Consider the following 26048-nt stretch of genomic DNA (forward strand, 5'->3'; position numbering starts at 1 on the left):
AACCAGTGTTCAGTCACAATGAATATTGTCAATAGCGCAAACCACTGCGACTTACAGTAATTCAAAATCGGCCACTTTGACGGATGCCAGCGATCCGTTCAGGCTTTTGAGGGTTAATAGATGGCAAGAAGCTGTTTCAATCTTACTTTTTGAAGAATTTACAAACTAACAGTGCAATGACGTAAATAATACATCATGGCTCAAAATAAAAGCAACACAGTCGTGCATGCATGGTATAAATACTTGTTCATTTGTGCTTATGACTGACATACCGCGGGCTAGACAGGAATGCCCAAAGGGCCGTATGTGGCCCGCAGGCCGTAAAATGCCCAGGTCTGTTTTAAACCCTAACTCCTAGACTGATCTACTCGAGCTTTCGAAGTGGTAGCTTTTATTCTCTGAATACCCAGGCGATCTACAAGCCTAAGTATTCAGACAAAGAGTCACCTTTTAAACCCTAATTCCTATTCGTATTCCTATTTGGGGGCTGATCAGACCCCTCTGGCCTTTAAACCGTGCCATTTGGCCCTTCTCGTGTCTTACACTCAGAGGGTGTCATTTACATTCAGACAATCAGGCAATATCGGGCCTGACTATCTGGATGAGGGGACCTCGAAACCCTTCTCTGGTCCTTTTTATACAACTAATCCATACGTATTCTCTGTGTTTTATTCTTACCAACAGTACTACTGTTGAATCATACTCTCACAGCCACGTAATGTCTCATAGACATACAGAAATTTGGTTAAGAGGTTTTCTGCTCACCTTTTCACTTAGTTGCAGTCGCTGGCTATAAGAGATTGTCCTCCAGTCCTCTAAATTCATTTTCCTGGAATTTCCTGGAGCCCCCAGTTTGTCGAAGGAGGATATTTTCCTCTCCTTCAGCCCAGGATCTTTATACCTTTTGGAAAGGATAGTCCACGTACGCACAAATCACGCGACACAACGTTTAGGATATTTATTTGGTACACAGAGAGTAGTACTCATTTCAGCACTGTGACTTCAATCAATCCACCTGAGGAGTAGAAAAAAACAAAAGCCCCCCTTCAAGCACGTACAGTGACCTTATTCTGCCTAGACACTGCCCATCCAGAAGGGAGGAACACTACCTCTTATGTGTCAGTGAGTTTCTATGTGTAGTCAATAAGCTTTATCTGGTTTCCAGTGTATGAAATATTGGGTGTGATGTATCCTAATCTGTGAGCAAGCTGTAGCAAAGCGGAAAACAACTCCTTATATGGTGAGATAACGGAAGTAACATTCTTCCTGATTTTTCCCAGTGTAATACACAGGCTGAAGGCCTAACCCCTGAAAACCCAAGAGCTATAATAAAAATTGGCGATGGAGTGATGACTTTCAAAGTGTTCTCTGCCAGATTTGAAGTCCTGATAGTCCAGTTCTTCATCTCATGTAGAACATCTGGATCACCTGAATTTTACACAAACAGACGTAAAATGTAAGATGTAAAATAATGTATGTGTTATATGTACATAATGTGTATGTGTACAGAATATTATTACACATATTCACGTTTTGTTTCCCCAATCTTAATTTATATTACCGTCTAACTTAAAGTACGTAAGAGTTAATGCCCGACGAGGTGTCCATCATCAGAAATTAATGGACGACACAGAGGCTCCCACTCATAACCTTGTTTCAATGGTGTAACGTTATATATGAACCCATACTATCATATAAGATTAATATTTATTTCCGTATTTTACTGTAACATTGGTCGTATGGAAAAAGTAACATGAACGAGACATTGATGTTTCGTACTTTACGTGGTGGATTGATATTTCCCAAATTACACACTTCACTTCAAAGTATTATTAATTATTATTTACGTTCTGACTTTGGTGGCAGTTTGATTGATAGCCTCCCGTTAGTCTGGCTAACAAACCGGAGCTTCGCTGGAAGGCTAGCCTAAGGTTTATTCATTAGCTGGCTAATTAGATAGTTAACTTCAGCTACCAGACTAGCTACATTGGGCACTGACACCGACCATAAGAATAATTCTCCAAATTCATTTACCGGATGGTCTTATGGGAGGTGCAGCAAAGCAGACAACCGCTACTTTTTATTTAAAATGATCCAAATGAACCAAAACCTCAAACTCAGCCGAAAGGTTGTCATTAGCTCAGGTCAGGACTAGCAGAGAGACCAGGGCTAGCAGCTAGCAGCCTCTGGCAGCGCCTGTCACTCAAAGCAGGAACACCCTTAATTATGTAGAATTTTAAATGTTAATAAAAAATAAATGAATGAGTTAGATAAAAATTCACCCCCCGTACAGTTGTCACGAATAATGAAATAAACGATTGAGACCAAAAGGTTTTTTTTTTTTTTTTAACCAGGCTGTAAACATGTTTAATAATGCTGTAAAGTTGGGCTTTTTAACATGGGGGTCTATGGGGATTTGCTCCCTTTTGCAACCAGCCTCAAGTTGCCACTTGATAAAATGCATCTTTTTGCACTTCCGCATGTGGGGCTTTGGACAGCTGTCTCCATTCTTTGATTTCCTCGATAAATCAGGGCAGTGCCTAATCCAATCAGCAAAAGACCTGAAATCATGGTTCCGAATAGGTAGATGCCTTCAATGTCCTCCAGACACACAACCTGCCACCTCTCCCACGTGTCCATCGTTTAGCCAGCTGCATTGAGAGACCAGTTTATCAATTCCATGATTTTGTAGTTTTGAGAGCAGTGCATAGAGAGTTTCTCAAAAGTATAGACAGTGGACAGACGAGACGGAGACTGCCTTTCTGAAGCCTTTTTATATTGTATAATGTCTGTGTACAGGCAATGCTTTTGATTTCAATACCACATTCAAATCATAAGATTAACACAGGAAAAAATAATGAAAACTAATAATTTTGTGTTTTCATTTTTGTTTTTACTACTATTTTTACTATTGAATGTTAAATTTTGACAGTTGATGTAATGCAGTAATGCTGCTGGTAGACTTATATTGCAATGTATAAAGAAAATCAACATGTGTTCTGTTGAACACTTTCTATGACTGTAGAGTCTGCCAACCTGCCTGGAGGGGATTACATTGTGTTTCTACCAAAGAAAAGTGAACAAATGCAACCAAGACCACCTCCAAATGCAGTCAGAGATCAGATCTCTCAATGCAACCTCAAAGCGTCCTGAGAGTGCACAACTGTGCTTTACACTGGTCACTTGTGATCAGATTCCACAAGATGGCTGTTAATGCAAGGTATGAACTGGGCTGATGAGCATAGGGGCTCCACAGGGGATTCACCACAGCATTGCCCCTCAGTTATCTCTACACCAAAAGGATCACACCCTTTGTATCTCTCTTTATTTCATATATTTAATTTCTTTGCAATTTGTTTTCTTAAGAGCATTACTCCTGTTGGACTAATTGATGCATCTTACCTTATTTTATGACAACACAGCAGAATAATTGTAATCTAAGCTCAGGTTAGGTCAGTTTTGAGGCGCGGCTCAGTAGGTAGAGCGGGTTATCTACAAACCGAAGGGTCAGCGGTTCAATCACCCCGAGTGTGCCATATGCTAAAGTGTCCTTGAGCAAGACACTGAATCCCCAATTGCTCCCAACTGTGTGAATGTGTGTGTGCTTGTGTGAGCGAATGTAAAAGCGCTTTGAGTACCTTTGAGTAGGTAGAAAAGCGCTATATAAGAGCAAGACCATTTATGTCATGTAACAATGTTACATTGTAGATTTAAGTGAAATTAATTGTATATACGATACGAAAAATAACAAGTGTAAATGCCACATTTTCTTTGTATACTAGACAACCACACAAAGAGGTTATGTAGCATTTATTTCAGCTCATTATAAACAATCATTTGTAACTACAGAGAACATGTACAGACATACACATACTATATAGTACTACATAATATACACATGCATGCTGTGTATCGCTTTACACAATTGCCCACAATAGCAAAATTACTCATGTACATATCACATAGTTCACAGTTTAAGTACATACCAGCATTTACCTTGCTGTATTATATACTTTAGACTTTTATTATTTAGGGAGGGTATTAAAAAAATTAAGCCTACCAGTATTAATTTCATAAAACCTCCTATAGTCAGAAATGTTCTTCTCACTCCATATTTTTGATATAGTACCCAAACCACTCTCATGAAGTCAGTGAAGACATCTGTAACCATAAAGAATCTACACAACATGCAAAAATTACACTATATGACTTAGTGTTGAACAGATATCTAATATCAATTTCCTAGACATACATCATATACAAACAGTACCAATATTCATCAAATCTAAGCAATTTAGTAGTGTAGATATTAGGATGAAATGTAAGCAAACCAAGTAATACGTAAAAGCATGCAAAAGTGTTTTGGGAAATTCTGGCAAATTTCTTGCCAGAATAAAACCAGTACAATTAAATAAAATACAGAATAAAAGAACATTTGGGCATCAAATACACAAAAGATAATTTCACTTCTGTGAATAGAAGCTTTTGTTGAGATGAATTCTTTATGAAATGAATTCGGTATAAGATTAATGTAAGTTGTCGACTTAGACTCGGGCGGGATTTTATCGGCTCAGCTTTGATGTGAACAGGAATGCCACGTCAACCTGGGTTTTCGCTCTGGCGTTGATGTATCTGCCTGTACTTTCTGATTTGTTCACTGGACCGCCTGTGTGTTGTTACACAATCGTTAATGGAAGCGCATACTGAATAAGCCCTAAGCCATGTTTAGGAAATTGGACTGATCAGGGAATGCATGTGCGACTTTGTTTATATACAGCTTATATAGCCACATCTCAGACTTTTTTAACATCATGACAGCGCACTGGTAAGACCGTGAGATTCGGTGGTAGATATCGGGCTCTGTGTAGGAGGGATTTATTCTAATATCAAGAACCTTTTGAAAGAGCGGGGGTTTGATCGGACCATTCTACAAGCCATCATCAAACTGAAAGCGTTAAAAAATACACTATGCTGTCCATTGTTTATCTGTGAAATGTGAACTGATATGACACAATGGCGTATGAGGGAGGAACAAACAGGCACGCAGCTCACAGCGGGAGGTCCGACCTGAGACTTCTGGCGATCTGAACGTGCACTAATGGCGCAGTTTTCCATTTAAGACAGTGACTTAACAAAACATTATTTGTTAAAGAAAGCTAAGTGTTAGTATGTTGTCAGTGTTTTATGGTGATCTGAGGCAAGAATAGTGCCAGCATAAGAAACCTACTTTTCATAGATTTATATATGTGTCCGCCGTAACATATTCAAATTTTCAACATGGCAAACTTTGTATTAGGACACTGAATGTTTTCCATAAGCTGTAGTGTTTAGGGTTTGGTAGTATGCTAGCGCAGACAAAATCATGTTGTAATGGAATCAGGCCTGGGCCTGTTCCCTGAGGAACTCCTCCAGGACAATAATTACGCTGCAGGCTTCAGGCAGATCACTGTGCTCTGCCCTGGAATTATTCAGCAACACATGTGCATTTCCACAGCTTTGTAGGAACTGGTAGCAGCGAAACAGGGCGTAGTGACTCATCTCTGCCTGTCGCACAAATCGCTTCAGGCTGTTCATGTCCTGGATAGCCTGTAGAGTGGGAGTGGTAATTGATAAAAGGGTAGTAGTAATTTCAAAAAATGAAAGAGATCAGTGTGAAAAACAAGAAAAAATAGGAATTGAGTGCAACAGTTTGTGAAATTTGTGGACCAGTTGATAATTGACATATGTTTGATTTGTCTTAACTTGTCTTTACAATCAGAAAACCAAATCCAGACACTACACAAGCCTTGCTATAAACTACTTGCAACTTTCCAACCTTAAGTTTGAAGTTTTCCAGAATCTGCCTGAGAAGGAAGGGATTGCAACGCTCTGCAGAGTTTAGAAATGCCTGAATCCAGTCATCACAGAAACGATTACTGACTTAGGGGAGAAAACATCTTTGTTAGACAAATGGTTGCAATACATATAACAATTACAAATAACTCACACATGACTTACCAGAATTGGTGAGTGTGGGTGGGCTGGTGGAGCAGTCAATAATCAGTTCTGATTGTGTTTCCTCTGACATGGGCTTGCACAGAGAAGTTGCTGTGGTGTCTTGCTGGGACAAGCCCTGCAAACTGGCTGCTTTGATGAACCTGGCACAGGATACAACAAACAGCAGTTGCATATTGTACTATATGGACATGCATAACAGATGGAACTGCATCTTTTTTTCCCTTTAGTAGTTTTGGGTTTTAATATGGGTGACGGTCATCTGGCTCACCTGCACACATCAGTCTTTGTCCTCTCATCTGAATTGATGATCTCCACATGTGTCTGACTCAGAGCCTGTACACAATAAGTTCAGTGGATGAAATGCACAGCGTAGCATAAGTCAGTAGCTTTTTGAGTATGATAAAATGTTTACCACACGCCCACTGACAGGACAAATAAATAACATTGACCGTCTTGCGATAATACAATGTTCTGCTAGGAAGCTTTGGGACTTGACATTCATGTTTGTGGATGTTACTTAGACATGTACCACCCACCTAGACCACACCAGGTACCCCCACACCATAACAATGACACTCCTTGATGGCAACAGCCATCCCCAGCAGGATGCATCCTGACCCTGACCCTGACACACACACACACACACACACACACACACACACACACACACACACAAACACACACATACACACACAGTTTAGAAACAATTAAAAAAACAAGAAAAACAGCACAAGGTGTTGGCCTGGCCACCAAATTCACTAGATCCCAAACTGATCAAGTATCTGTGGGATGCACTGGAACAGGCCTGATACAGAGAGGCCCGTCCCATAAACCCATAGAACCCAAAAACCCCACTAACAACATTCTTTGGCTAGACACCAGAAGGCCCATGTCCATTCTCTGATCAGTCACAACTCATTTGAAGGCACAAGGGCGAGCTACATGATATGGGGATTGCTCTGATTATGCCTAATCAGAGCATAAAATAATGCTGATGAAGGTAATGAGAGCAATGTGAATGTGACATTAAAATGTAACTGTGCAAGACTCATTTATTCAATGATACATGATAAGTGCAGTTTGGACACTGACCATTTTACTTTATTCTAGCTATATTCAAACTATAGTTAAAAAATACTGGTTTAAAGTGATTCACATGCAGTGCAAGTGTAAGTAATGCGACCATTTTTTCAGCACAAAGAACACCATGGTGAGCTCAGCAAAATAAAAAAGCATGAACGTCCAGGGAAGACTACACAGTTGGATTATCCCAGGATCAGGAACAGGAATCCCAGGAACAATACTCATTGGAGCTGACAACCCCCGCCTTATAACTCCTGTCAAACCTGTTCATATGTCATTTGGTCCTAAGAGGGAAACTGTAGCAGTGAACACCCAAGTGGGCTGGGCTCTCCAAGGGCCACAGGACACACCACAGTGTCTTTTTACCTCGTCAACAAGCCCTTGCTGAGTTAAAGCGTGACACGGACCAATTGTGGCCGGTAGATGTCCTTCCCTATAGGAACGAGGAGCTCATCAAGAGGTAAAACTATTTAAGAACACATCACTCAAGACAGATGGCACAAGGGCCCATTATACCTCTACTTGCCTGTTACCCACTGACCTACAACACCAGCTCCAGCCCAGGAGATTCCCTCTGACTTGCGTAAACCTATGTTTTGTGGCCTCCTTGAAAGCTGGTAAAGAGATTTCCACTCAGAGTCCTCTTCTACCCCTCTCTCCAATTTGATTGAGGCTAGCTTCAGCTCAAAAACAAGTTTTGGTCTACTCCCATAAGACTGATCTCTGAAGGGCAGAGATTTTTTTCCTTTTTTTCAATCAAACAAATCAAATGTGTTGTTACACAATCATTAATGGAAGTGCATACAGTCAGGTCCATAAATATTGGGACATCAACACAATTCTTATGTTTTTGGCTCTATTCACCACCACACTGGATTTGAAATGGAACAAACAAGATGTGCTTTAACTGCAGACTTTCAGCTTTAATTTGAGGGTATTTACATTCAAAGCAGGTGAACAGTGTAGGAATTACAACAGTTTGTATATGTGTCTCACACTTTTTAAGGGACCAAAAGTAATGGGACAAATTAAAATATCATAAATCAAAATTTCACTTTTTAATACTTGGTTGTAAATCCTTTGCAGTCACTTACAGCCCATAGTCTGGAACGCATAGACATCACCAGACGCTGGGTTTCATCCCTGGTGATGCTCTGCCAGGCCTCTACTGGAAATGTATTCGGTTCCTGCTTGTTCTGGGGCATTTTCCCTTCAGTTTTGTCTTTAGCAAGTGAAATGCATGCTCAATCGGATTCAGGTCAGGTGATTGACTTGGCCATTGCATAACATTCCACTTCTTTGCCTTAAAAAACTCTTTGGTTGCTTTCAAAGTATGCTTCGGGTCATTGTCCATCTGCACTGTGAAGCGCCGTCCAATGAGTTCTGAAGCATTTGGCTGAATATGAGCAGATAATATTGCCCGCAACACTTCAGAATTCATCCCGCTGCTTTTGTCAGCAGTCATATCATCAATAAATACAAGGGAGCCATTTCCATTGGCAGCCATACATGCCCACGCCATGACACTACCACCACCATGCTTCACTGATGAGGTGGGATACTTTGGATCATGAGCAGTTCCTTTCCTTCTCCATACTCTTCTCTTCCCATCACTCTGGTACAAGTTGATCTTTGTCTCATCTGGCCATGGAACAGCTGAGCAGCCAATTGTCCCATTACTTTTGGTCAATTAAAAAGTGGGAGGCACATATACAAACAGTTGTAATTCCTACACCGTTCACCTGATTTGGATGTAAATACCATCAAGTCAAAAGTCTGCAGTTAAAGCACATATTGTTTCATTTCAAATCCACTGTGGTGGTGTATAGAGCCAAAAAGATGAGAATTGTGTTGATGTCCCAATATTTATGGACCTGACGGTAGGTGAACGGCGACTGTGTTTATATACAGCTTGTCTAGCGATCTCCCACACTTGTTTTTAATGATCATGGCAGCCCTCTGCATCCGAGAAAAGGGGGGATCTGGCAGCAGATATCGGGCTCTGTGCAGGACACAGTGATTTATTCTAATATTAGCAGCCTTCTGAAAGATCACGTATGCGTGTCTATGCAATTCTACTCTATGCAACTGGCTTGTGAAACCTGCTTAGAAAAAAATCCAAATTATTAGACAAAGATTAAGATTAAACTTAAAAGAAGAAGAGTAACGTAATAGTTACTTTCCCTAGTAACTAGTTACTTTTATAGTGGAGTAATTCAGTAACTAACTCAATTACTTTTTGGAAGAAGTAACTAGTAACTATAACTAATTACTATTTAAAAACATGCCCAACACTAGTTATTATCTGATTGTGGTACCAATTTAAAGGGGAGAAAGGGAGATGAAAAGAGCATTCTCCAAACTCAACCCAACTTTAAAGGAACATTTGGAAAACAACAAACACATTTACACTTCAGCCCACCAAATGCTCCTCACTTTGGTTGTATGTGGGAGACAGAAGTGAGATCAATCAAGTCATAAATGGCAGAAAGACAGCTGTAAAATGGAGGAACAATGGTTTCACTTGTGGGCCCCCATGTGCCTAGGGGTTTGGGGCCTGTGGGTAAAGTAACCCAGGTTATGGCCAGCAATGATGGTAGAGTTCAAACTGAAGTTGCCATCAATGGGAAGAGACCTTTTGCCAGATCAGTACCCCTCAAATCTACAGAGAACACGCACCTTCGGTACAGGGACTGAATGGCCCTTAGCAAGAGGCCATCCACCCCATACTCCCGGAGCAGCCCCCACAGGATGGCCCTGGGGACACGGTCGTAAGCCTTCTCCAAATTGGGCAAACTCCCATTTCCCCTGCAGCACCCTAGTGAGGGTAAAGAGCTGGTCCGTGGCTCCAAGCCCCGGGATAAAACTCCATTGTTCCTCCTCGATCTGAGATACTATCGATCAGACCCTCTTTTCCAGCACCCTGGCGTAGACTGAGGAGTAAACTGACTGAGTAGACTCATGTTGATTGGATTGAGGAGCTCTTCAAAGTATTCCTTCCACCGCCAGGCAACAGTCCCAGGAGATGTTAGCAGCACCCCGCCCCCACCAAAAATGGTGTGGGCAAGTTGCTGTCTTCCGCCCCTGAGGCGCTGGATGGTTTGCCAGAACCTCTTTGGAGCCTATGGATAGTCTTCTTCCATGGCCTCACCAAACTCCTCCCACAGCCAAGTTTTTGCCTCAGCGATCTGCCCTGGCTGCAGACTGTTTAGCCATCTGGTACTGGTCAGCTGCTTCCGGAGACCCACAGACCAACCTTGCCCTGTAGGCCTCCTTCGTCAGCCTGACGGCTCCCTTCACCTCTGGTGTCCACCAGCAGTGGGAGTTACCACCTCAACCAGCACCAGTTACCTTGCGGCTGCAACTCACAACAGCCGCCTCAACAATGGCGGCTTGGAACATGGCCCATTCGGACTCAATGTCCCCCACTACCCTCGGGACGCGGTTGAAGCTCTGTCAGAGTTGGGAGTTAAAGACCATCTTGACAGGTTCTTCCGCCAGGCATTCCCAGCAGACCCTCACTATCCGTTTGCGCCTACCAGGTCTATGCAGCATCTTCCCCTGCCATCTGATCCAACTCACCACCAGGTGATGAGTTGACAGCTCTGCTCCTCTCTTCACCCAAGTGTTCAGAACATACAGTCGCAGGTCGGATGATATGTCGCATACAGTTGCAGGTCGAACACTTTGAAAGTCATCACTCCGATTTTCATTACAGCCCAGAAAGGTTAACTTTAGTGTTGATGTTTCATGATTTTGATTTTGTCCTTTTTGCTTTTAAAATTATTATGATTAATGATTTATTTGTATGTATTAGTATTTGCTTGCAAAAGAACTAATTTAAAAGTGACCCATAACTTGTAACATAACTCTAACATATATATTTTTAATTAAAGACATTAATCTCTAAACGGTATTTAATATATAATATATATTATATTTCAGTCAGGACAAAAGTCATCAAATCAGGAGCGAGACCGCCGTGTTAGCCGACTACTAGCACCTCAGATAGTGATTAGCCTAGCTCAGTAGCCTGAGCTAATCTGGTAGTGTAGAGTTGGGAGGGTGGGTTTCAACGTTCAGGCTGCTTTAACTCCGCCCCAACATGAGCCCCATATCCGTATTTGAAGTATCCGAGTGTGGGCGGAGTAACCTTACGTCACTGGAAAGGTCGCGTACCCATTAGGGTGAAAACATACCATCATCGGTAAATACAAATCCACCCCAATCAATGTTTATTTTGCGTTGCTAGTATTTATCTCCTGAAAAGCGGGTGTAATGTCTACCATTATTCAGGCAGACACATAATGTTGTTGCAGAGCGATGATCAGCAAAGTTGGATAGAAAAAAAATAATTAAAAATAGGAGCAGTATGTCCATCTACCGACCGAGAAATGGGTGAACGACCCCACGCAGTGGCTGGAGGTGTCACTCCTGTAATGGCAATTTCAATTCATTTGTTTTAACCATCTGAGACACCCAACCTTTCTCCTTTCTAACATAAGGAACCAAATGGTTTTGTGTGATGTTTAGACTTAACTTGCATCTAAATACAAGACCCTGCAGGACACCCCAGGTGTAAAACACACCCAAGGGAATCGGCGCCGATACCTGCGGCAGACAAAGGGGTGTGAAAACACTCTGAGTAGGGGGGCCGATACCTGCAGCAGACAAAGGGTGTGAAACGTACCCTGGGGGCGGTCCTCAGGTATAAATGTTTAGGTCTTCCCGTATTCGGGGTCTTTCTTCATCATTGACCGCTCGTGTGTTGATTGACCTTTTCTTTGCAAAGAAAATAAAACCTTGTCGGCCGGCAGAAGTCCCTATTTCATTCTTCACCAGTAACAGAGAAATTTCCACGCCAATTTGGTGTCAGAAGTGGGATCCCTCGAGCGATCGTCTGGGACGGGACACGGACAGTGACAGGCCATCCTGGAAGAAAAACTTTTCAGCCTCCAACTTCAAAATTCTCTTCTGAGAAGGGAGGCCTGACCGCAAACGCCCCAGATCGTCGCCACTGGGATTTCCACGAACATACTTCAGCAAAATTCATCTGGTGAGCACTGAAATATTGACATTTAAGTTTTCCTTTCTTTAAAATTTGGGTTTAAAATTGGCTTAGCATTTCCATTTCTCACATATACACAATCGTCCAGGTCTTTGTTACTTGTTCCTTAAACGGAGTAACCAGGTTTTTTAAATCACTTGTAGCCATAAACGAAGTGATTTGCTTTTTGCTTCACTTGTAGCACAGACAAAGTGATCTTGCTTTTTTCGCTTGTAGCATAAACGAAGTGACGGTTTTTTAAATCACTTGTAGCCATAAAACGAAGTGATTTGCTTTTTCCTTCGCTTGTAGCACAGACAAAGTGATCAGGTCTTTGTTACTTGTTCCTTAAAGAAGTGATCCTTACAGAGACGTCTGTATTGTAATTGTCGTGCATGACCTCCATTTGGAATGGGGAGTAAAAATTCCGTCGAGGTTGGACCTCCGGTAGGGCAGTTTGGATTCCCAAAAAGGGGGTCTCTCAGTTTAAAAAACATATCACACTTGCAAAACACACATCAGATAATTGGGAAGATTTGGGCCCTTTTATAAAATCATATCAGCGCGCAGCCGATTGGCAAGAAACATCTGATCGATCTATTCTTTTTTCACCAACACTGCAGTGTTACTCTAAGAGTTTTCCATCTGTTGTGCACACTCAAAGAACAATCCAGCTGGTACCTAAAAGCGCTTCTAAATCTTTTTCTTTTTTGTCCGAAGAACAAGCAACAGCTATTGCAGCCCTCCAGGAGGTCCCTAAGACACTGTGGGCTGTTAGTAAGTATGATGTTGGCCTCATCAAAAACTGTGAACCTGTTGTCATTACTCCAAAATCAGATTTTAGACCTTGCAAGACACAATATCCTCTTAAACAAGAAGCCATTGATGGCATAACACCAGTCTTTGAGTCTCTTAAAGCAGCAGGAGTAATTATTCCCTGTGATGACTCTCCAGTGCGCACACCTTTGTTCCCTGTCAAGAAAATCAGAGATAAGGATCAACCAACACAATGGCGTTTTGTTCAGGATCTGCAAGCAGTAAATGCAGCAGTTCAACCCAGAGCGCCAAATGCTCCAAATCCTTATACCATCTTGTCTCAGGTTCCATCTAATGCAAAATAATTTTCAGTGGTGGATCTTTCTAATGCTTTCTTTAGTGTTCCAGTTCATCCAGAAAGTCAATTCTGGTTTTCTTTCAACTTCAATGGACGAGGCTACATATTCACTCGCGTATGCCAAGGTTACTGTGAAAGTCCCACCATTTACAATGAAGCTCTCAGACAAAGCCTTGAATCCCTTGTTCTCTCCCCAGGATCTGCTTTGTTACAGTATGTTGATGACCTTTTGATCTGCAGCCCAACCAAAGAACAGTGTGAAGTCGACACCTTACAACTCTTGAAACATCTGGCTAATGGTGGTCATAAAGCCAGCTTATCCAAACTGCAATTTGTTCAGGAAAAAGTTGTTTTCTTAGGTCATGTCATCACTTCTGAAGGGAAGACACTTTCACCAAAAAGAGTAGAGGCAATTCAGAATCTTCCAAAACCTATCACAAAGAAGCAAATGATGTCATTTCTTGGCATGTGCTCTTATTGTAGACAATTCATTTCAAACTATGCCATTCTTGAAGACGCTGTGGTGCCACACAGAAAGAAGCAGTGTGGCGGGGACCCGATAACAAACCTTGCCTGCCCAAACATTTCTTTCCTCACTTTGCAAAATTGACACATGGATTGGATCATGTGTCAAAAGGGGGGATGTTGGATGCCATAACTCAACACTGGTTCACCAAAGGTTTTTCAGTTCATGCGCAGAAGTTTTGTCAATCATGTATGGTTTGTGCAACACATAACGCAGGTAAAACCAAAACAATCACACACGCCGCACACCCACCACCAGATAGACCATTTGAACATTTGATGATGGCATGTTACAATATTGCAAAAACTTATCGTCTACTCTCTCTCAAATCTCTCAACAGGTAAAATCAGCCCTTCCACTACCAGCCTTCACATTACTACATGACTTCCAGCCTGGCGACTGGGTGGTGGTAAAGGACTTCAGAAGGAAGCACTGGCACTCCAAACGTTGGCGAGGTCCATTCCAGGTACTCCTGACAACGCATACTGCTTTCAAGATCGCTGAGAGAGCAACGTGGATTCACGCCAGCCACTGCAGGAAGGTCCCTGAGCTAGCAGAGGAATTCAGCTGTCAACCTGAACAACGCGAGGACGGACGACGCGAAGACGGACAGCGCGAAGACGGACGAGCACAAGGAGAGGATGACACAAGGAATAACTCCGTAAATTCAACAAACACAACTCGACAGCAGGATTAACGACGCAGACCTCTTCCCATTAGACTACACCATGCACCACCTGGTCCTGATTCTGTCATGTTGGACGATGCTGACAGAGGCCTACACCTACAAACCTGCCAAGATCATCACTCTCACAGAAGGACAAAGTGCAACCTTCACCTGCACTGTGTATCCCGAAACTTGGGGATCAGGTCGAATTCAGTCATATTATGCTAAATATGACAAGTACCTATGCAAACACCCTTGTGGCCCACACGATTGGCACTTGATCGTGGCCGCTACTGATGGAACTTTTGCTCCAAACAGAGATCCCCGCTTTATAATAACAAAAATTCAAAATTCCAACGGAGCCAAGATCACCATCTCTGATGTCAAATCCCCTGATGCAGGCACATATTGGTGTGGAATTGAATATCCAAGCTCGGACATGTACAGACAACTTAGAATCACAGTCGATAGGCCACCAGACCCATATGATGCCCCTCCTAACATACTGTCAGATTTTAAGACAGTCTCACCAACCCGAGATAGACTATCACCTCGACAAGTTGCACATCGCTGATCACAAAGATGACACAGTGCAACAAGCACTCAGACAATGCAACGACAACAGTGCATGTGCCCTAGCTCTCTTACACAAAAAAGAGTTGAAGATTCCTGGTGACTGTTGGGTTTGTCATGCCTTTGCAGCTAAATGGCAAGCGAAACCCCTGACGGCAAATATTGTGTTACAGGGTCATATGAAAGAATCCTGGGGCAGAGAAGATCATGGAAAATGCACTGTGCCTTTGGGAATGATGATGTTACTAATTGCCGGCCAACAAATCAGGAACCATGCCTCAGTTGTTTCATATCCCAATATTACCTGTATTGATTCCCATTCAACCTTTAGTAACATGGCATTTGAAGTTCCTCTACAGCATGCAGAGACTTGTGTTTGTTCAATATCATCATCAGGTCCTTACCTAGGCCAATCAAGTTGTCAAACTAGAATATTTGTGAATGTTACAACAGCAACCAATTGTTCTCAGAGATGGCCTAATAATACTCTGACAAGATTTGCCTGCCCATTTAAACAACTTTCATCCCAGTCAGGAATCATGTGGTCTTGTGGTAATAAGGCCCATCATAATTTGCCACCTCAATTTCAGTGGTCCGGTTGTTGTCACCCATCAATTGTTACAACTGATATGAAAATCTTCCATAAGAAGGTTACTGACAACAATATTCAATCCACCACGCATTTTCGAGTTCACAGAGACATAATTGGTGTTCCCTCCAAATATGATGGTTATGTGCTAGCTAACCCCTGGACCTCTCCAAGCGGCAACATTGGCTGGTCCCTGTTTCTAGGAGGTGGGACATCTGCTGCCCTGAACAAAATTAATGGACTAGCCTGGTCTGTTCTTTCATTAGCAAACCAAACTGAAATGACTCTTACCTTAATGAATACTGAAATGTCTGCAATTAGAACAGCAGTTAACCAACACAGACTTGTTCTCAATATTATTTTAGCTGAAAAAGTAGGTATTTGCAAAATACTTAATGTATCTTGTTGTTTTTATGTTCCTGACGAATACGAGAACATCACCGACATCATCAAACACATGCAAGATGCCATTCAACCCCCACCAGTAGCAGATGACTCATGGTTCTCTTGGCTAAAGTCTTGGAGCCAAGGATGGTCATCATGGTTCTTAAGAATGATTATCCCAGTCATAGTTATTTTCTTTTTGCTTAGCACCTTGATTCCATGTGTGTTAAAATGTCTATCTGAAGTACTCACCAAAAGGATAACCCAGTCCCCTATGTATGTTCATGTAAACGTTAACAATGACAATCAAAACCCAGCTTCATTTCACAGTTTTGATCCCCATCATTTTCCCAGCTCAGATTATGACTCTGATGATGACACTTAATCAAATTTACAGTTAATGTAAATAATGTTAAGAATGCCTTGTTTTTGCTATTTGTTTGCTTTTTGTTCATTTTAGTTTTACATTTTTTTTCTTTCTTTTCTTTCAAATTCTTTTGTTCCTTCCTTTTCTAAAACAACTGCCATGATGATACATTTTAAAATCCATGTGAATTAATGTGTCGGATAATTAAGTTGCGACTATGTATTTTATTTTATTTTATCTTATTTTTATTATTATTTTATTTATTTGATTTTTTTTACTATTTAGTGATTAATCAATAATCAAAAGGGGGGAATTGTAATAGCAATTTCAATTCATTTGTTTTAACCATCTGAGACACCCAACCTCTCTCCTTTCTAACATAAGGAACCAAATGGTTTTGTGTGATGGTTAGACTTAACTTGCATCTAAATACAAGACCCTGCAGGACACCTCAGGTGTAAAACACACCCAAGGGAATCGGCGCCGATACCTGCGGCAGACAAAGGGGTGTGAAAACACTCTGAGTAGGGGGCCAATACCTGCGGCAGACAAAGGGGTGTGAAAACACTCTGGGTAGGGGGGGCGATACCTGCAGCAGACAAAGGGTGTGAAACGTACCCTGGGGGCGGTCCTCAGGTATAAATGTTTAGGTCTCCCCGTATTCGGGGTCTTTCTTCATCATTGACCGCTCGCGTGTTGATTGACCTTTTCTTTGCAAAGAAAATAAAACCTTGTCAGCCGGCAGAAGTCTCTATTTCATTCTTCACCAGTAACAGAGAAATTTCCACGACACTCCCCTCAAAAGAGAGGGACAAAAACTGAATGAAACGCCTTGGGGCATCCTGTTAAATTCCCAGAATCTGAGAAGTGTCACAAAAGCTGTCTTAGGTTTGTCTGCTTCATTCATTTCAATCTGGTAGTAACCAGATTTCAGGTTGAGTACACTGAACCCCCGAGAACCTGGTTCTGAAAGAGTGCTGAAAACGACTCTTCCAGGTCTGGAAGAGCATATGCATCTTTGATGGTTTGGAAGTTCAGCTTCCTGTAGTCAATATAATGACGGACATCATTGTTCTTCTGACAGACAGCAACAATGGGTGCTGGGAATGGTGACTCTGACTCACGGATTACACCAGCCTCAAGCAAGTCCCGCTGATGACCTCGGACCACTCAAGTGTTATCAGACAATTTGCAACACACAGTCAAGGTATTCATACCAATCAAGACAGAGGACTGGTATTCTGCTCCGACATCAGGAACAATGAGAGCAGGGGTGGGAACCTCAAATGCTGTGCCGAGGAAAAGTTGTGGGGATGTTACACACATACCTAATGTATGTGACAGCTTGACCTGCTGCAAATCCTACCTGTAGGAAATCATGAAGGTTTCTGATTTGTGGCACACTGATGGTCTGCAGTGCTGCCTGTTTGTTCCTCAACATGAAGTGGTTCTAGTTTAAATACTGAGTAGTTAAGGATTTAGTAGCCCAAGGATTTAGTGCCAAAAATCCTTGGGTATTAAGACCACTCTGCGCTCTCATGGTATCTCTGTACGCACTGAAAAGAGCTCCATTTCTGATTGGTCACTTTAAACATCTACTGTCTCCAGGTCAGAGGCACAGTTGAGTGGGTCATCATGGCAGCAGGAGTTACCCATCTATTTTACTTCCAGTGCATAGTCATCGTCCTTGCTACCGAAGGAAGTCTTTCATTCAGTCTCTCCAAGATTTGTCCTGAATGATCGTCAGGGGAATTTTTCAGTCATCCTTTCATACCTCTAGGCCATAAGTAAAAAGACGAAGGGATCCAAACTGTATGTTTATATATATTGTATAACAGCCAGCATAAACATTATTTTATCTTTTTCATTTAACTTTTATCTTTCCATTTCCTGGATTTTTGTTAGAAGCTGAGACTGATATTGGCATTGAAAAGATGCGACGCTGGTTATTTAAATTTAAAAACTTAAAATTGATTGGTTCCATAAAAATACATAAGAAATTTTGACTACTGGGTCATTTTGGTAGCAGTGATCCACTAATGAAGGCAATTCTTTTTATTAAAAGACACATTTTTCTGTTGCTGTCCTTCGTGTCTATATACAGCCAGCACATTTGAAAGTTCTTCAGAGACAAAAAATGGCTAAAACAAGGAACCTAATGCAAGAAACATACCTGAAGATACAGATTCTCAGCTAGGAAGGGTACAGCTCCCGCCAGATTGCAAGAAAGTACAGATGCAGTCCTTCAGCAGTTGGACACACTCTGCAGAAAGACGAACCAACAGCTTGGAAGTATCATGGTTTGGAGATGCATGAGTGCTGCTGGTGTTAATCATCTCACTGTCAGTTATGGCACATTGAACTCTTCCAAATAATGTGCTATTCTCCAAACCCACATGCTCCCTTCTGCATGTCCACTGTTCTGTTGAAGTCGAAATCATATGTTTTAACAAGATAATGCCCCTTGCCACACATCCAGGGCCAGTAGAACTTGGCTTGCCAGGTCTTAGAGTGACCAGCTCAATCCACAGACATGAGACCCATTGAAAACCTGTTGGATTATCAAAAGGTCTGTTTCAAAGTGCAAACCAAAGAATTTAGAAGAATTAAAAGTAGTTATTTCAGAAGAATGCGACAAGATTAGCCATCAACAGTGTGAAAGGCTTGTGGGGCACATGCCAGCCAGGATTAGAGCTATATTGCGTGCTAATGGCAGGAGTACTAAATATTAATTTGATGATGTGATGGTTTATTTTTTGTTTAGTTTTGAGCACATTCTCTGTTATTTGTTTTCTCTGTTCTCTGTTATTTTGATACTGACAATGTTGAGAACTGACATATTGAAACTGTCAAGAATTTAGTTTTGTTGTCTTGTAAACAAAGAACGAAATAAATATACAGTGGGTAAAATAAGTATTGAAAACATCGCAATTTTACATAGTAAACATATTTGTAAAGGTGCTATTGACATGAAATTTTCACCAGGTGTTGGTAACAACCCAAGTAATCCATACATAGCAAGAAACCAAAACAAATAAGTTCAGAAATTAAGTTATATGTAATAATGTGAAATGACACAGGGAAAGAGTATTGAACACGCTTAATAATATTTATTTGATACTTTTTATTAAAATTGTTGGTTCCATGGGCCTCTTCTATGATTTTAGTTCTTTCCATAGATTTTCAGGTGGATTCAAGTCAGGTGATTGGCTGGGTCATTCTAGTAGCTTTATTTTCTTTCTGTGTTTGGGATCATTGTCTTGCTAAAAATGTCCACCCTTGTTTCATCTTCATCATTCTGGTAGATGGCAGCAGATTTTTCTCAAGAATGTCTCGGTACATTTTTCCATTCATCCTCCCTTCAGTTATATGAAGTATTCCAGTAACATATGCAGAAAAACAGCCCCACACCATGATGTTCCCACCTCCAGACTGTTGGGTTGGTGTTTCTGGGGTAATGTGCAGTGCATTTTGACCTCCAAACATGGTGTGTGTTATGGCATCCAAAGAGTTCAGCTTTGCTCTCATCTGACCAGACTATGCTCTCCCAGTATTTTACAGGCTTGTCCAAATGTTGTGCAGCAAACTTTAAATGAGCTTCAACACACTTTTTCTTCAGAAATGGAGTCTTGCGTGGTGAGCGTGCATACAGGCCATGGCCGTTGAGTGCATTACTTATTGTTTTCTTTGAAACAATTGTACCTGCTAGTTCCAGGTCTTTCTGAAGCTCTCCATAAGTGGTCCTTAGCTATTATTATTATTCAATATGATGACCTGGATTCATTTAATCCAAATATATATTGTGAGCTTTTTTTTAATAGATTTTGTTACATTATTTAAATAATTGAAGTGTGTAATGAACTGATAAAATTAGTAGAATGTTCTATACAGAGACACAAAGTCAGTTACATGTAAATAATAAACCACTCAGGACTTACTGTAAATGTCATTGAATTTGTGAAGGTGCCTTTATCAAGTTGATCATACAATGGCAGTGATGGCTCTATTATTCCAGAAGCACATGAGGTTGTCATAGGATGCAATTCTACGTGATACAAATCAGACACATTATCATTTAATGTTCTGCTTTACCAATGCCCCACATACGTTTATGTCCGTCAAGGTTCTCACTCATCCTTGTCATGGTATATACACAGGTTTACGCATTAAGTAATATTTTTGGCAGTGCAGCGGCAACATCTTACCAAGTGAAAAAGCGAATGTCTTTGTCGGAGGCGGCAAAATGATGTATCCCAACCACTGCTTTAAAGTTAGCACCTCTACCTCCTTCCTCTCAGAGTATTTTCATGAAGCGTTAAATCAACAACAGCAGGACCCGGAGATAAAACATAATCGTCGTCAGGAGAGACGGTATCGCCTTCCTCCTCATCAGCAATATTCTCCGCGGGTTGTTCTCTGCTCTCCCACACCCTCAGTCCTGGTAGAGGAACTGAATAGTTGACCCACTCAAATAAAGTTGGGATTCTTTTTAAAATGCAGACTAGCTACAAATGCGTGTTGACACAAAGGTGTACTGCTGCTGTTCTCTCGGTTTGCTCCAATACACAAATCCATTTAAGGGACATGGTAGTGACACTGAAAAACACTAATCAAACACAAAACCGGATGACACCGGAAGTAAATCAGTTGGCTGAGCTTTCTCAGAAATTATGTCACTCTGCTGCCATGATGACCCAACGTACTGTGCCTCGGATTGGTTCTGACCTGGAGACAGTAAGTGTTTGAAGTGATCAATTAGAAAGGGGAGAGGTCTATTAAGTGCCCACTCTCATTATGCCAAAAGTCAGCAAAGCCAAGCACATAGAAGGCACAGAATCATAATCTTCACAATGAGTGTTACTGTCAGCATCAGGAATTCCTCCTTTTTTTTTACAGCAATGTTCAAGGTAACTTGTAGTCTTTGAAGACATGCAGAAGGCATCTGTCCAACATTTTGAAAGGTGTCTATAAACTTGGCATAATATTCATCTTCATCATGTATAGGGCCAAATGTGGAATCTAGAGTCTGTCAATTGCTGGTAGTGTGTCAGGCCGAAGGTGCTCGATCATGTCAGCAGCAGGGGGCAGCTGAGATGAAAAATGTTTTCACTCTTGACTATATGCTCAACAATGTAACGTTGCACCTTGTGGATTGACCTCATGAGCAGCTATAGCTGCATGGATGAGATGCAGATAAGAAACAGGATGTCTCCTTTTTCAGGTTGGGAACAGTGGTGGTAGAAAAAGCAGGGGTTGCAGCGGGGAATACAACAGAGGACACAGGAAGTGAAGGCAAAGGCGACGATGCACTCTCACCATCTTCGCACAGCTCCACCGCCAAAGCTGGGACTGGATACCATGCTCTGACAGAGTGACCAATTTGTGACATTGCGCTCTTCAGGACTTCCCCAATGTCCTTTTCGAGGTTTTGGCAAGGTTTTCTTGCTCTGAAATGGAAGATTTTGTTGCAGATCTCTCTCCCTGTGCAGCAGATCAAAGAGTGCGTTTACATGCACGTGAAAAAAATGAATTATTGCTTTACTCTAACTGGAGAACTTAAGTGCATGTGAACACATTACTCTGACTAAAATCGAGTTCTCTTTATCCAAAGACACCCAGATTATGTGATTAGAATTCGGTTTTCTCCGGCATGTACACTCCAAACTGAACTACAAAAGGATAACGCATGTGCGCGTGCTGCACAACCACTGTGCTGGCGTGTGACCCCAGAACCAAAACATCCAAGAAAGCCGGTCACAGAAGTAGGAGGTAAACAGAGCTGGTAGAAGAACCGTCTGAAAGATAGCGCATAAAAATAGCGTGCACTTTATATATGAGATTAGAAAAAGCTGAACTATTATCCATCTGGTTGTTTGAAATCCCGGTCTGCCGCATGAACAGCTCTTGTTTATTATATGATAGGTCAACGGGAAAAGGGGGCCGTATTAACATGGTATTACCCCACTGAAAAGACACATATCGCTACCTACTGTGAAGGCGGAGGACATGTTCCCGTCAGTTATTCGATTTTAAACTGGGACATGGACTGTTTTCAGAAAGTAGAATTTCGTGCATAGCATAGCATTTAAACACTCAGAGATTTCATACACAACTTGTGTTTGAGCAACAATGTCTGACTCCATAATAATTTCAGTTTTGATAGTGGATCCATATTGTTCCAAGAAGTCATCGTCAGTTTCTGACTCTTTTAAACCTTCAACCACTACTGTATTTGGTATTTTAATACTATATTTGTCAAACAATGATTGCAATGGTGTGAATAACTGTTTGCACCCCTTTTAAAGTTCATGCCACAGCATCTCAATAGGATTCAGGTCAGGACTTTACTTGGCCTTTTTATTAAGCCATTCAGAGGTGAACTTGCTGGTGTGTTTTGGAGCATTATCCTGCAGCAGAACCCATGTTCACTTCAGCTGGAGGTCAGTAACAGATGGCCGCACATTCTCCTTCAGGATTATTTGCTAGACAGCAGAATTCATGGTTCCATTTACTGCAGGAAGTCTTCCAGGTCCTGAAGCAGCAAAACAGCCCCAGACCATCACAAAAAGTAAAGTTCAACTTTTGCCTCAGTATTTTCCCAAAAGTCTGGGGGATCAGTGAAACAAGTCTTTATGTTCTTTTTGCTCAGCAGTGGTTTTCATCTTGGAACTCCACCATGAAGGCCAGTCTCTTGCCCAGTCTCTTTCTTATGGTGGAATCATGAACACTGACCTTAACTGAGGCAAGTGTGGCCTGTAGTTCTTTGGATGTTGTTGTGGGTTCTTTTGTGAGCTCTAGGATGAGTCATTGCTTCACTCTTGGGCTATCTTTGGTCAGCCAGCCTCTCCTGGGAAGGTTCAACACTGTTCCATGTTTTCGCCATTTGTGGATAATGGCTCTCATTGTGGTTCACTTGACTTCCAAATCTAAAAAAGCGTTGAATAAGGTCAGGTGGACTTGTAGAATTTCTTGAAGACGTTTCACCACTCATCCGAGTAGCTTCTTCAGTTCTGATAAACTAGTGGGAAATTGAGGTTTAAATAGGAAAAACTCTGTGGGTACCACCCACCCGAAACATGCTTGACCAGAAACTGGGGTCACTAATTTCCATAATGGCTGGTACTTACCTGTCCTTGAATGGGGGAAATGTGTGCCTGGGCTGCTTACCCTAATAGGATTGAGATTTAATTTACCATCTATTTACAATTCGATTTTATTCTACTGAATTTCTGTGGATCTCAGCATGATGTCTATCTTTTAAGGATCTTTTGGTCTACTTCTCTTTATCAGGCAGGACCTATTTAAGTGATTTCTTGATTAAGAACAGGTTTGGCAGTAATCATCCCTGAGTCTGGCTAGAGAAATTGCACTGAGGTGTGACAAACCACAGTTAAATTATGTTTTACCAGAAGGGGCAAACACTTTTTCATACACATAGCCATGTAGGTTTGGATTTTCTTACCCATTAATAATATAGCTAAACTTTCATTTAAAAACTTAATTTTGTGTTTACGTGTCTTTGTCTTATATTTAAATTTGTTTGATGACCTGAAACATTTAGGTGTGACAAACATGCAAAAAAAAAAAAAAAAAAAAAAAGAAATAAGGAAGGGTCCCAACACTTTTTCAGACCACTGTATGTATTGTTAAGCCATTGTTGATCCTCCTGGCTCACTTGTATATGTAGCATATACAGTGGGGGAAATAAGTATTTGATCCCCTGCTGAATTTGTAAGTTTCCCCACTTCCATAGAAATGATCAGACTCTGGTTTTTATGGTTGTTTACTGGTTATGGGTATAGACAGAATATCAATCGAAAATGCATAAAAAACACACAATCTAAAAGTTATAAATTGTTATGTATTTTATTAAGGGAAATAAGTATTTGATCCCCAACAATACACTTAGAATTCAGGCTCCTACAGATTGGCTGGTGCGCATGTGGCACACAGCTGTGCTCAGTCAACTAATTACCAATACTCCTGATCTTAACTCGTCATGTATATAAAGCACACCTGCTCTAAGAATCAGTTTCTTACATTCCAACTTCTACAGCACCATGGGCAAGACCAAAGAGCTGTCAAAAGATGTCAGGGACAAGATTGTAGACCTGCACAAGGCTGGTATAGGTTACAAAACCATCAGCAAAAGGCTTGGTGAGAAGGTGACAACTATTGGTGCCATTATTCGCAAGTGGAAGACCCATAAAAGGACCATCAACTGTCCTCGGTCTGGAGCTCCCCGCAAAATCTCGCCTCATGGAGTGAGGATGATGATGAGAAAGGTGAGGGAGCAGCCTAAAACAACACGGCAGGAGCTTGTTAATGATCTGGAAGCAGTTGGGACCTCCGTCACCAAGAAAACAGTTGGCAACACACTGCGCTGTTATGGATTGAACTCTTGCAGTGCCCGCAAGGTCCCCCTGCTCAAGAAGGCACATGTACAGGCCCGCCTTAAGTTTGCCAGTGAACATCTAAATGACTCAGAGAAGGCTTGGGAGAAAGTGCTGTGGTCTGACGAAACCAAAGTTGAGCTATTTGGCATTAACTCGACCCGCCGTGTTTGGAGGATGAAAAAACATGAGTATGACCCAAAGAACACCATACCCACGGTTAAGCATGGAGGTGGAAACATCATGTTTTGGGGCTGTTTTTCAGCAAAGGGTACAGGGCAACTTCACCGCATTATGGGGCCAATGAATGCAGCCATGTACTGTAACATCTTGGACAAAAACCTTCTTTCCTCAGCAAGAACACTGAAGATGCCTCGTGGGTGGGTTTTCCAACATGACAATGACCCAAAACATACTGCCAGGACAACAAAGGAGTGGCTCAAGAAGAAGCATATTAAGGTCATGGAGTGGCCTAGTCAGTCTCCAGACCTTAACCCGATCGAAAACCTGTGGAGGGAGCTGAAGCTCTGAGTTTCCAAGAGGCAGCCAAGAAACTTGAAGGATTTAGAGACTGTCTGTAAAGATGAATGGGCCAAAATCCCTCCTGCGCTGTGTGCAAACCTGGTGACCAACTACAAGAAACGTCTCATCGCTGTGCTTGCCAACAAAGGTTTCTCTACAAAGTACTGATTTGTGTTGTGCTTGGGGATCAAATACTTATTTCCCTTAATAAAATACATAACAATTTATAACTTTTAGATTGTGTGTTTTTTATGCATTTTCGACTGATATTCTGTCTATACCCATAACCAGTAAACAACCATAAAAACCAGAGTCTGATCATTTCTATGGAAGTGGGTAAACTTACAAATTCAGCAGGGGATCAAATACTTATTTCCCCCACTGTATGATGAAAAATTACAAATATGCTAAATATTGTATGCACCTGGAGGCATAAGCTGGAAGGTAAGTGATCTTCCATCAGTAGCCTCCCTTTCGCAAAATCCAAACATTCATCCACTACCACTTCCTGAGAGCAGGACAGTGCCAAGTGAAACCCGCAGCAAGGGTGGATAGCACCCTCTTGAACATCACAAGGGACTGAGAAAATGCAAGCTGATCTGTATCAGTAACTTAAGTTTACACCTAAGATCTTAAACACCAATCTCAGGCTTAGTTTAACATGTCCTCATGGTCAAATTATTTATCTTTTTTTCATTTTTGTTCAGACCAGTTGTATTATTTTATTTTTTTAATTATTCTGTTGAACCACAAATCAAAAGCAGTCTGATTTTCATGAGTTAATTT

The 26048-nt window shown here is 41.5% G+C and overlaps 1 protein-coding gene across 2 annotated transcripts in view; it reads right to left on the bottom strand.

Annotated features, from left to right (window-relative positions):
- Window positions 1-3795: 3795 nt before the first annotated feature.
- Window positions 3796-26048, bottom strand: part of c20h17orf75 (chromosome 20 C17orf75 homolog) — a 28026-nt gene continuing 5773 nt past the window's right edge. For both annotated transcript variants that reach the window (XM_047571748.1, XM_047571747.1), the window contains 4 exons: window positions 6266-6330; window positions 5998-6137; window positions 5816-5919; window positions 3796-5586 (listed from right to left, as the gene is read on the bottom strand). In XM_047571748.1, the coding sequence (XP_047427704.1) occupies window positions 5377-5586; window positions 5816-5919; window positions 5998-6137; window positions 6266-6330 (519 nt within the window). In that variant the 3' untranslated portion in view covers window positions 3796-5376. The remainder of the gene's footprint in view (window positions 5587-5815; window positions 5920-5997; window positions 6138-6265; window positions 6331-26048) is intronic.

This window comes from Mugil cephalus, chromosome 20 (assembly GCF_022458985.1).
Source record: "Mugil cephalus isolate CIBA_MC_2020 chromosome 20, CIBA_Mcephalus_1.1, whole genome shotgun sequence".
NCBI classification, from domain to species: domain Eukaryota; kingdom Metazoa; phylum Chordata; class Actinopteri; order Mugiliformes; family Mugilidae; genus Mugil; species Mugil cephalus.